Here is an 11,470-nt window from a genome sequence, read left to right on the forward strand (position 1 = left end):
AAAGGAAATGTGGTCAGATGATTTGCTCTTCAACATATTTTTCAAGAGGAGAGCATGTGTGGAAGACACTGACGCAGGGGTAAGAATCATGATAAGTCCACATGCGCAAAGAACCATTCTTAAATCAATATAATAGTCGACTAGCTTGGATGAAATGGTTTCTCTGACTTTATTGTGAAACAACCCCAAATTTCAGAAGAAGTAAGTGTTTGGGTCTCTTCAGGAACTCTTGAGGCCGTGTGTATCTCACTGGACAGTTAGTACATTTCGTCTGTTCGTGTCTTTGCTCATCTGTGTGTGCCATGATCTGAGCTGTGGAAACAGCTGTTCAGGTGTTGAGCTGATTACTGGATGAGTTTTCTGAGGAGAGCCACCCCCACACCGCAACCCCCACGCCCCCCCACCCACCCCCACCCTCTCTCGCTCTCTGCTGTATTACAGGGCTCTGTCCAAATGACAGAGTGCTTTTGTCCAGCCCTTTGAAATCCTTGTCACATTCCTTTCCGACGCACAGCCCAACAACAAAGGAGCCTTCATGTTGTGGAGCAGATTGGGAAAGGACATAGACAAAACTTTGGTGGGAAAAGACCTTGGTTTGTGCCAAGTGGTTCATGCTGTGTAGATTATCAAAAGAATTGTATTTTTGTTTAGCCTTGTTTGTTTGTGTATGCTTGTGTGGGGGACATTCATGCCACCATTTCCCCGTTCTGAAAAGGAAAAAGATATAATTTGTTTCCACACATGGCCCCTGTGGCCATGGTTTGGCCCCTGCTATTTTTGGAAAGATTTTAATGCAGGCCTCTGTTGAGACAGAGTGTACATCATTGTTTTGCCAAGAAGTGTTGCTCAGTGGGGTGGATAATGCTTCTAGGCAGTATTTAGATTATGTAACACTGAAACTCTGTTTACTTCATTACTATTTTTTTATTTTATTTTGTAGGTACCGTGGCAGCCACATAAACGTGAATAATCAAACATGTGTGTGTTTGTATTTCCAGTGAAGACCACAGTGGAGGCGAAGGAACCAACAGCGAGCCAGGAAACTGAGCAGCCCTCAGTGCCTGTGCACACAGGTAACTCCATCCACCACACCTTTACCTGCTTATACTGCACACAGCGTTGCTTTACCTCCCTCCACCATACACTCTTCTCATAGGCTTCTCCGTATTACCTCTCCCCGCCTGTCACTCCCTCTGCCAGCTGAGGCCAATTGTACCCAGCAGGAGAAACAGGACTTTAATATGCGAGCTACAAAGAGTCTGTAGCATGTTACATCTGTCTCTGAATCCTTGATACCTTTTGTCAGTTATTTATCATGTGGAGAATGGGAATTCAGGAGGGCAGGGGGAAAAAAGAATGAGAAACAAAGAGATGAAAGGATGTGTTGGGGGTCTAAACAAGGAAAGGGAGTCAGCTAGTGACAGAGGGATGAGTGGGAGACAGGATGAAAGAAGAAAGAGAAGAAAAGTGCAGGGTCGAGTGGGAGAAGGGATGAAATGAAGAAAGTAGAGACATAGATGGGGTGTGTGGCAGCGCATTCCCCCGCCGCCACATCATGTCTACAATCAGTGTGATAAATAGGTGGATAGGTTTCACACTGCAGGCTCAATTGTTGCCGTGCCATGAGCTTAGATCAGCTGCCACTTCCAGAGAGGCAGCCAGAGAATTCCTGATAGGATGTTTGGCTGCGTGTGGAGGGAGGATGTAGCTGTGTTACATTTGGCAATGGAAACACAAAAAGGCAATGCAGTCGTTCAATTGTTGTGTACGCTGTGCATGCGTGCTGTGGGTGGATGTGCATGGATTGCATGCGGTAAATGCTTGAGCTATTGCTGATATATAACATTAAAGTCTGCCTATGTGACTGTCTGAGTTGTGTACAAGTGTGTGTCTGTGTGTGATGTGGCACAGCCTGCACTGACTTGTTTCCCAGCCTGCAGCTCCCAGTAGCTGCAGCTCACAAAGCGGCTCTCAGTGAAGCAGCTCTCAGTTAAAGGTCTCCTTAGTACAAAAGCTAACACTCATCACAGGAATGCTCTTGTGCACGCACGCACACACACACACACACACACACACACACATGTATATATCCATAATATATATTACATTTTATACAGTGGGGTTCAAAAGCCTTAGACCACTTTAGGGGCCAAGACAATTTAGACCCCACTGTTCATACATATATATGCATATATACTATATATATTTATATATATATATATATATGTTTGTATGTGTATATATATTTATATGTCATGGATATTTGCAAACATGTATACAAACACACATACAGTGAATACACCCTCAGACTGGTACACTCTGACCTACAATATGATAACCGCATGGGTGATTAGATTGAATAAGCACTGTAAAAACACTGTCATTGTAAACCATTACAATGTTGACGACATGCCCGCTGAGTGCACCCAGAGTGTAATAGGTGAAGGTGGGTTGTGCCAAGGAACTGACAGTTTCCACTGAAACAGTGGAGGAAGCTGAAGCTCTGGAATTAGCTTCCATGTGCAGACTTGTCTTATTAGTGAACTTGTACTAAAGGACAACATACGGTATAATGGATACTCGCAGACTTGCAGGCTTCAGCTGAGCTGGATTCTCCCTATCTCGTGCATGCTTTTGGTCATGCCTAAATTGCCCACTTTAAGAATCAAATGTTTACATAATCTTTTTGGTTGTGTGTTGGAACTCATCATAAAGTCTAATGTTTACCACAACCTTTTGAAGAAGCAAAATCTGATTGTCTGTGGTTTTTATTGAACGCAAATCTAAAGTGAACATTTAATAAAGCCATACATTTGTGCAACAGGGTGATTTTGAAGTAGCATGTTTTGAGTTTCCTCAGCATTTTAGGGATGGAAGGACCCCTACTGTCAGAGATGGGGTACTGCTGCTGAAGATGTTAAGATGTGCAGTCTCCATTCAGATATTAAATCAAGTGGCTGTCATTGCATCCTATCAGATATTGCAATCAGCCTTTCTACGGCTGGCTACGTTATCAGGGCCTTATGTCATTCTGTTTCATGTGTTTTGTATTTGTCACCTTTACAACCGATTTATCTCCAGGCGAAGAGGAGCAGGGATCCATGGCAGAAGTGTCCTACTACTCCTATGAATACGACCCAGATTCAGAGCCTTTCCTTGCCGATGCAGAGGGAAGGGACCATTTTGACCTTCCTGATGGTGCGGAGGACGTTGAGCAGAAGGTGCTCTTGCCAGCAGATACCCAGCTACCGACACTGGACACAAAAAACACCCCTGAACGATGGTACGAGTAGCGGCATCCTTGTTTGTGTTTGTCTCACTGAGTCACTGGAATTCTGTTATCTTATCATGGTTTTTAGACTGGAACTCATGTAGATCAGAACATGTGAGGAATCGGATCTATGGCCCAGAGTAAGACTAAAATATACATACACCGTTGCCCATAAAGTTTTAATAATATTCTTTTTACCTCTTCTCATGAAATGATTGTGACAACGTGATTTATTCTTGATATATAAATTGTATGTCTTCTCAAAACGTTATTGATCAATCTCTTCCAAACATATCACTGTGAAAATTAAACCCCAATAAACCTTTACAATAGGAATAAAAAGAGTAATGTGTCTGAAAACAAAATTATTCCAATTTATGGGCAATAGTGTATATATATTTGTGTATAAATTTATACACAAATATATATTTGTATATAAGATAATTATATATAACTGAACTGAATCTCTGATGTGAATGGACACTCTTTTGGTGCTCTGTTAAGCATTTATGGACGCAGGACACTGACTCTGGGACCAAATCAAAATAAACTATAGTTCAGTGTTGAGTTCAAGTTGATTTTGATATGAGAAGCAGTGCAACAATGTGGCTCAGTGGTGTGTGGATTAGTACTTGTTGGGAAAAAACTGTGGAGGTCAAATGGCACAGAGGAATGACGCACACAGCAGATCACACAGGAAGTACTTAAGATACTTCCTGTATTCCATTGTTGGGTTTATTATTTTCATGGAAATAACTGGGATCTCTAAATGGTAACATCACTGGGTTGGAGGTAGACTTATGGATCTAGTCAGGTATGACATTTGGTTATTGATAATAATCTTAAAGAAGGAGCTGTTTGCTGTTGGACTGTTGAGTACCACTGTCCCTCCACAGGTTTTAACTACAGATCAGAGAAACACATTTTAATAAGATAATCTTTAACTGAAAGATTGTTCTTTTTCCTGTCGTCCACAGAAACCCTCACAGAGTGAAGCCATACCCACCTCCAAATTGTACATTATTTGTGAATATGCTAGTGAATGGAAAGAGAAGAGAGAGACTTGGGACTTGCTCAGCCTGAGAGGAAGAGATGGTGGGGTCTGGAGAATGAGAGTGTGACTTTGTATGCGAGTGCATGTCATTAGGTTTTAGATTGTTCTGAATAGTAAAGCGGATGCATTTATGTGTGCGTGTGTCTATGTGTGATTGGACGTGAGAGTGTGTGTGTGTGTGTGTGTGTGCTTGTTATTAAGATAGTGTCCTCCAGACCTTTATTTTTCTTCCTGCAGACTCCTGTCCCAATAGGCACCATAGCGTCTTTGTTATTCACTGTACTGCCTTTATAATCACTAGAAGAAATAATCAAGTATTTATGTTTGTAATTACACCTGACTTTAAGCAAAATATTTTGTTATATTTTCTATCTGTGGTATTTATTTGTAGTTAGAGGTCATATCATTTTATTTTTATTTTTTTTTCTGTCATTGCCTGCCCATACATTCGACTTTTCACCCTTGTAGTTCTTTCAGTTCAAACAAGAGATACAGTATGTGCTATCAAAGGCATTTTTTTTCTTTCATAGCAAGCTTTAACCCAATTATTGAAATGTTTGCTGAAATTCTTGTGCTGGTATCCTGCTGGAAGAAGACATATGCTAACCATATGCTTTACAGAAACATAAGCTGAAATGTTTTTCATTTTTGAGATTTTTGGGGGCTTTTTGCCTTTATTAGACAGCACAGTAGAGATTGACAGGAAACTTGCAGACACACAGAGAAAAAGAGAGAGGGGGGGAGGACTCACATGCAACAAAGGCCTCTGGCCGACTCAAACCATGGACTTTACACTTACAAGAGGTGCGTCTTTTGACCAACGGTGCACAGGGAGGCACCAGCTGAAATGTGTCAGGAACTATTGTATCAAGACATGAACATCATCTACTCTCAAGTCACCTTTCACCTTTACCTACCTTGAGATTTGATTGTACAGTTCATAAGCTATTGTGTTGTTGTTTTTTCTTGTTAAATTTTTATTCGTGAAGCAATCAACTAAAAAATAAAAAATCAAGAATGAAGTTCTGAATTCCTGTAAATGTACAAAATTTGATTATAAATGTAGCCCCGATTCATATCATGATTGTTCTTTTTCAAACAAACGAGAATAAAATTTGTATACAACCCAGGGTTTTCATTTTTTTGGGATTCATTCCGTGGTCAGTTAGCACAGAAGACTGTTTCTGCACTTTGCTATCACACTTCCTCCTCCTGTTGTTTTCTCTTTGTGTAACTGTAGCAAAGCAAAACCTCTTCTCTGCAGATGCATGCAGCACAGTTCATTCCCCTGCTCCCACTAGCACGGGAGCTCCATGCAGTTGTTTATGAAGGCTGTGTTGCTCCATTTCCTTTGAAAGGCTAGTTAAGTCTGGAGATAATTTCCTGCCAGCAGTGAGCTGTATTACAACCCCGCTGCTTCAGAAGGCCCTCTGCTTTGATAACTGACTGTCTGACTCCTGGCAAGCTCCTGTGTGAAGAGACAGAAAGCATACACATGTGCATATCAGTCTGCACTGTACACACGTCTTAAACTTGGAACGTGCATCGTGTGTGTTTGTGTTAGATTTGGGTTACCAAAGCAGCCGCTGCAAGAGAGTTCAGGCCTGTTAAAGTTTAATGTTTGTTTTCTGCACATGTCACTTGTCGACCCTCTCGGTTTCTTTGGCCTCTGGCAGCCGGCAGCTCAGGCCTTACTGTAAAATGAGTCCTTCAAATCCCAACTACAAATTATTGCTGGGATTAGAGAAGATCAAAGAGAGCTACAGTGTAGTAGCATCTGGGTAATTGCTTTGACTTTTTAAGGTTGCTAGTTTAATTTCCAGCGGTTTATTCCAGCTGTGTTAGCAGTTTATGACTACATCAATGAGGCCTGCTGAATGAAGGCAGTCAGCCTGTAACTGCTCCATGTGTGCTGCACTGCATCTAATCCTGGAGGAGAATGCACACAGGCAGCACTGTGCATGCAGGAAGATAAACATGTATTCTCTCTACATTCCTACTTTCATAGATGTAAAGAAGTGAGTGTTCACCATCTAAGGTCAAATTTGAGGTAAAGGTTATGGAACTTCTTCACAACAAACACACTTCTCTGAGGGACAGTGCGGTTTACCCATCCAGTCTGAATGGAAAAACTTTGTTGCTGTTGTGACAATGAGCCAGCAGTGCAGGGGACCTGGCAGCAGCAAGCTATCCGCAGCAGTCTCCGTAGCAACTACATGCATGGCTGAAGAGTGATACTGCAACTCCACGCTGTGATGAGCAGAAAGAGTGAAAAGAGAAAGGCGGGAGAGGAGGATCTTGGTTTCATGGTTTGCAGGGGGGGTGGGAGGAGAGGAGGTTGGGGGTGGGGGTGGGGGGGGTTGCGTTACATGAGATTGAATCGGAGTGATGACATTGTTCCTAAGGAGCAGCTGAGTGCACCTATACATCTACCTCTGTGGAGAAAGGGCCATTCACCTGTCAGAGCCACCACGGATGGAGCGTTTGGATAAAAGGACAAACTGGCAGATGAGAAAAAACCCGATCCAGTGTGGAGACGGCTCTGCTGCTGACACTTTGATGTCTGTTATAGGTCTCATGTTTCTTCATTGTTTCAGAGGAAATTAGGGATTGATTCTGGATCAGCCAGTGTTCTGGGTTTCACTGTTTGCCAGGGCGTAAGTGATGCTGGAAGCTGGAGCTACGAGACTGTGATGAAGTTAAAGAAAGCCCACCAAGTAGAGCATGGATTAAGGAGTGGAGGTGCTCCTCTGATGACTTTCCAAGTATGTAACCCACCTCATGTCTGGCTGAAAGAGGGAATTACCTGTGGTAAGGTGCAATAAAGATTATACCTTTGAGTGTGTTTTAACCATAAGTTTAGCACTGGTCAATCTATATTTTCTTGTGTCTGATTGTTTCTGTAGTTTTGCTACCATTGAGCGATTCTTGAAGCATTCATCACTTCTACACAGAATCAAATGGAGAAAAAATATCCAGCAATTGCAGGAAGAGAAAAAGGTAACTACTTTTCCTGATTGCATAAGTTCCCTTGAGTAAAATTTGAAACCTTGTTATAAAGACATGATGAGTATCCTTACCTGTGTCCCATCTCACTGTTGGTCGTTTGGTATCTTCAATCTAAATTCAAAGGGAAACAGCCACGTGAACAGAGTGGAGAGTTTCTCAGTGTGCAAACCTGCCAGGACTCGTTTTCATTCTGTGAAAATATGCTACCACTCGCTCTTCATGTGCACATGCCACTGAGCACTTGTATGCTGATGTAATGTTTTTCCCCCAGGTTGTGTAGTGATGTTGTGTGCTGCTGCCTGCAGCACCCTCCTGCTCTCTGGTAGATGTTTGTCAGACCCTGAATGCATAACAAATGACAAAAATCAGACGCAGTCGTTTCATTACCAACAGCTCCAGGCTAATTGGCTGACAGGTGTCTCTGAAGGCAGAATGATGATGCAGCAGCTCAGTTTTGGTCATGTAAAATGTCAATTGTTTTATAAATCGTGTTCTTCTACAACTGATAAAGACATTGAAACACACTGCTTACACTGATCCTCACCTCTGTAGCACATGAATCTGCAGTAGGACCACAGCTGCATACATACATTACATTATTCTCCCTTTCTGTAGATCTGTCATTTGTAGGCATGTAATGTGTATGTAAACATTGTGTGAGTAAGTGTGATATTTCCCCCTCCGTCTCTAGGGCCAGGTCCTGGTCGCTATGGGCTTCCTCCAACCATTGGATTTATTGGTCATGACTTCACCAAGCCAACAAGCCCTGCCTATTCTTTCCATGGGAGGACAAGTGACCACAGTGAGACAGATTTTCTCTTACTTCTAGATTTGCTTCAGTGAAATCCTTTATTATTAATCCTTGATGTAATTAATACCTGTAAGAACTTTGATATCAACACTATATATATGGTAAGAGCTAAGAAAGCTAACAAATAAAAATAATTTCTCTTTTCAAGAAAGGCATTAAGTCAGAGTAGGGTCAGATGAGAACCAGTAGGGGGAGACAACGCTACATTATTCTGTACTTATTTCTCCCCTTGGGTTTATCAAGCAATTTAGGGCCATTGCAGGATCAAACCAAACTGACAGACTTTATGTTGAATTTAAAATAAATGTTTACTTTCCCCAGTGTACTGTGTTGACTCCAGTCCAGGCCCTCAATACCATGTTGATGCAAAATTCACTCGCTTTGGAAAGGATGGCACACCTGCATACTCAATGTTGGGTAGAATGAAAGCACAGCGTAAGTTCCTACTCATGCAATTAAAAGCAAATATTTAGTTTTAGTACACATTTCTTTACTAAATGTTTAAATAAAAGGGATTTTTACTGTCAGTTGTGGCTCTGCAGCCATTAGAGTACAAAAACCAGTTGTTCTTGACACTTCTTGAGATTCAGTCAGCTGCTGCAACTGAAAACTTTGACCCTACTAAGTGCACTCAGCCACATGGTGTTAACGGTTTCTATCATTCAACTGCTCTCCCTTCTCCAGAGGAGTTATTCCAAACACCTGGACCTGGTGCATACAGCCCTGAGAAAGCCCCACCCGGCAACGTCCAGCGGAGACCCCCATCCTACACGATGGGCTCTCGCACACCGTACCGCAGCACTGACGCAGTACCTGCTCCTAACAAGTACTGTCTTCCTCCGCTCATGGGCCCTCGAGTCCCAAACAAACCAGCCAGTGCAAGCTACACAATATCAGGTAGCTATAGCACGGGCGGGCCATCTGTGGATTTAGCCAAGACACCAGGGCCTTGCAGGTATAACAGTACAGACCCAGGTGTGTATTTACGGAGACAACCTGCATTTTCCATGCTGGGACGGCACAACTTACCCAGAGACGCCACTGAGAAGCCTGGTCCAGGGACGTACAACCCAGAGAAAGTGACGGCTCACAAGGCGCGGGCCCCTGCCTTCTCTCTGGGAATCAGACACTCAGAGTTTGTCACCCCACTTGTCGTCAATGTTTCTGACTGAACATCATTCACTTGAAGAAAATGACAAACAATCATGTAATGGTTGGACAATATGCATGAACCCTTGAGAAGAAAGTACATTTTATTTTGTTCTTTTAGCAACAAATAGCTTGTTGAATCAACCATGACTCAAAATGTATAATATCTAGAAATAATATACCGGTATGTACATAACACAAACATAAAGAGCAGAGAATAGGAGCATCATGGGCTTAAGATAAATAAAATCCTATGCCTATATGACAACACAATACATAAATCCAATGAAATGACATCAAAACACATTAAAAAATAACAATACGGGTTTGACCAAAAACAAACAAACAAAAAAATATACAATTGACAGGCAAATTTTCACCTTCATGTAATTTATAATCATTCACAGTGGAATCAAGATATATGCCTCTCATTACCTCTGAAAATTGAGGGAATTTGAAAGAACAAAAACAACAATATGACTAAGGGTTTTTCCTACACAATACATTAGAACAAATGTAAAGATGTATATAGGAGAGATGTATGGTCCCACGAAGACAATACATGTCGGCAAAGATGATAGCAGGCATTTTACAGATGCTTCCCATTTAATCCTTTGGGAGAGGCCTTCTGAAAAGCAGTATATGTGGCTCTGGAGAGGAAAGCAAAGATGTATATAGTTCAGTGGTTTTGCCTGGCACACAGCTCCATGCCCATTTAAGTTTCAGCACAGTCTAATGGGACATGGGAAGAGCTATTAGGTAAAGCTCTTATTTCTCATGCTTGTAAAATAATAGTGGACTACAATGTAAGAGATGACTTAAGTTGAACAAAAGGCTCTAACTGTCTGATTTTGACCAAAATGTGTCTAAGTCTTTTATGTACAACATGTCCTTGCTGCATTTCTCCAAGTGTATTTCCTTGCTGAGCTGCATTGGGTTGATTGTAATATAAAATGTCATTTTATAATAATAAAGTGAAAATACCCAACAGATTGCATTAATGCAGACCGACCATGTGGTAGCTTTGACAAATTTATGAGACTTTTGTTCCCTCTTTTTCCTGGTCCAAATGCTGAAAAAACATTTCTTCATGATAATAAACTAAAGGGATGATTACAGCCAGCATGTTTCCTACTCACTGTACAGGTTTGAGGGTGTTGTTTTAATATACATTTTCATGGTCACTTACCTGGTTTGTGGATCATGTAGTGAATCCAGCCCTTGCTCTGTTGCACCCCGAGTCCCCTCCACTCCTCCTCTGTCATCAGGTGGGAGGAGGGCACCAGTTTAGATAGCTGCTTTGGAAGCACTACATGCCTACGTGAAGACAAATAACAAAAACGTTAATATTACGTCTAACGTATTATAGGACGGACGGCAAAGTAGTAAGTTAACTTAGCGTCTATTTCAGCTAACTTTAACGCAATGTTGACACCCGAAGCCAGTTTACAGTGATGGTGAATTACTTGTTTATGCATTCATTTCTTACATAAACCTTCTGCAGTAACTTAAGTTAACTTAGCTTAACGTCGTCCCCTCAACGTTCAAGCCTAGTAGCCACCTGTAACACGGGCAGCTGATAAGTGGACCAGGTTGTTGTTTTGATTATCAGTGAGATGCTAACGCTAAGCTTAGCTAGGTTATATACTTGAGGGTGACTTGTAACAAATTACCCATAGTACAAGACGTTACCAACTGTAATACAAGCAGCATATCTTACTAAATCTTACTGTAGTTTGACACAAGCTAACTTAACTAACAAGCCCCTCGACAAAAAATAACGGACCTCTGAAAACGTTGACGTTATCAAATGTTAGCAGTCATACATACCTGTACTCGAACTCCTCGTCGTTGTACTTGTCAGAATAGTGAATTTGCTTTTTCGACATCTTCAGGCGACGGTAGCGGTCACAGTTGGAGTCCAGAAAGCTGTTTTTTAGGTGATATTGAACAGTTTAGCTTACTTCTCCAGACGCTTACGAGCGCAACAAGCTGCTGTCATCTGCCGCTGTTTTCAGACAACGATTCAAACCCCAACGGCTCCCCGCAGTCCCCGGATTGGTCGAGGCAGGATCCCGCCCTCTCCTAGATCGTCTACGTTGAAGACGGTGAGGCACTCCCCAAGACGGAGATACGTTACTCCGTTGCAGAAGTACAAAGAGGAAACATTATTCCT

At 42.0% G+C, this 11,470-nt stretch overlaps 3 protein-coding genes across 3 annotated transcripts in view; 2 read left to right on the top strand and 1 right to left on the bottom strand.

The window, feature by feature from the left end:
- cpamd8 (C3 and PZP like alpha-2-macroglobulin domain containing 8) overlaps positions 1 to 5,450 on the top strand; it is a 40,432-nt gene extending 34,982 nt beyond the window's left edge. Inside the window, exons 42-44 of the mRNA XM_085774176.1 lie at positions 999 to 1,073; positions 3,082 to 3,283; positions 4,249 to 5,450. Coding sequence (XP_085630302.1) covers positions 999 to 1,073; positions 3,082 to 3,283; position 4,249 — 278 coding nt within the window. The 3' untranslated portion in view covers positions 4,250 to 5,450. The remainder of the gene's footprint in view (positions 1 to 998; positions 1,074 to 3,081; positions 3,284 to 4,248) is intronic.
- Positions 5,451 to 7,230: 1,780 nt separating this feature from the next.
- On the top strand, positions 7,231 to 9,661 carry cimap1d (CIMAP1 family member D). The gene is made up of 4 exons (XM_085775412.1): positions 7,231 to 7,325; positions 8,026 to 8,136; positions 8,467 to 8,580; positions 8,830 to 9,661. The coding sequence occupies exons 1-4, from the start codon at positions 7,286 to 7,288 to the stop codon at positions 9,315 to 9,317; spliced, it is 753 nt and encodes a 250-aa protein (XP_085631538.1). The 5' UTR covers positions 7,231 to 7,285; the 3' UTR covers positions 9,318 to 9,661.
- cks2 (CDC28 protein kinase regulatory subunit 2) lies at positions 9,381 to 11,329 on the bottom strand. Its single transcript, XM_085775413.1, has 3 exons — positions 11,125 to 11,329; positions 10,484 to 10,611; positions 9,381 to 9,944 (listed from the first exon to the last, which is right to left on the bottom strand). Exons 1-3 carry the CDS (start codon positions 11,181 to 11,183, stop codon positions 9,901 to 9,903), a joined length of 231 nt encoding a protein of 76 aa, XP_085631539.1. The 5' UTR covers positions 11,184 to 11,329; the 3' UTR covers positions 9,381 to 9,900.
- Between the last annotated feature and the right edge of the window lie 141 nt (positions 11,330 to 11,470).

Source organism: Trachurus japonicus, chromosome 4 (genome assembly GCF_045865225.1).
Source record: "Trachurus japonicus isolate A0001 chromosome 4, Traja_1.0".
In the NCBI taxonomy this organism is placed as follows: domain Eukaryota; kingdom Metazoa; phylum Chordata; class Actinopteri; order Carangiformes; family Carangidae; genus Trachurus; species Trachurus japonicus.

Coding starts and splice junctions, on each gene's coding strand:
- cimap1d (XM_085775412.1), top strand. CDS start 7,286: ATGGAGAAAAAATATCCAGCAATTGCAGGAAGAGAAAAAG. Junction 8,137..8,466: donor TGGGAGGACAAGTGACCACA/GTGAGACAGATT, acceptor TACTTTCCCCAG/TGTACTGTGTTGACTCCAGT. Junction 8,581..8,829: donor GGGTAGAATGAAAGCACAGC/GTAAGTTCCTAC, acceptor TCCCTTCTCCAG/AGGAGTTATTCCAAACACCT.
- cks2 (XM_085775413.1), bottom strand. CDS start 11,183: ATGTCGAAAAAGCAAATTCACTATTCTGACAAGTACAACGACGAGGAG. Junction 10,612..11,124: donor GACGAGGAGTTCGAGTACAG/GTATGTATGACT, acceptor GTCTTCACGTAG/GCATGTAGTGCTTCCAAAGC. Junction 9,945..10,483: donor CTACATGATCCACAAACCAG/GTAAGTGACCAT, acceptor TTTCCTCTCCAG/AGCCACATATACTGCTTTTC.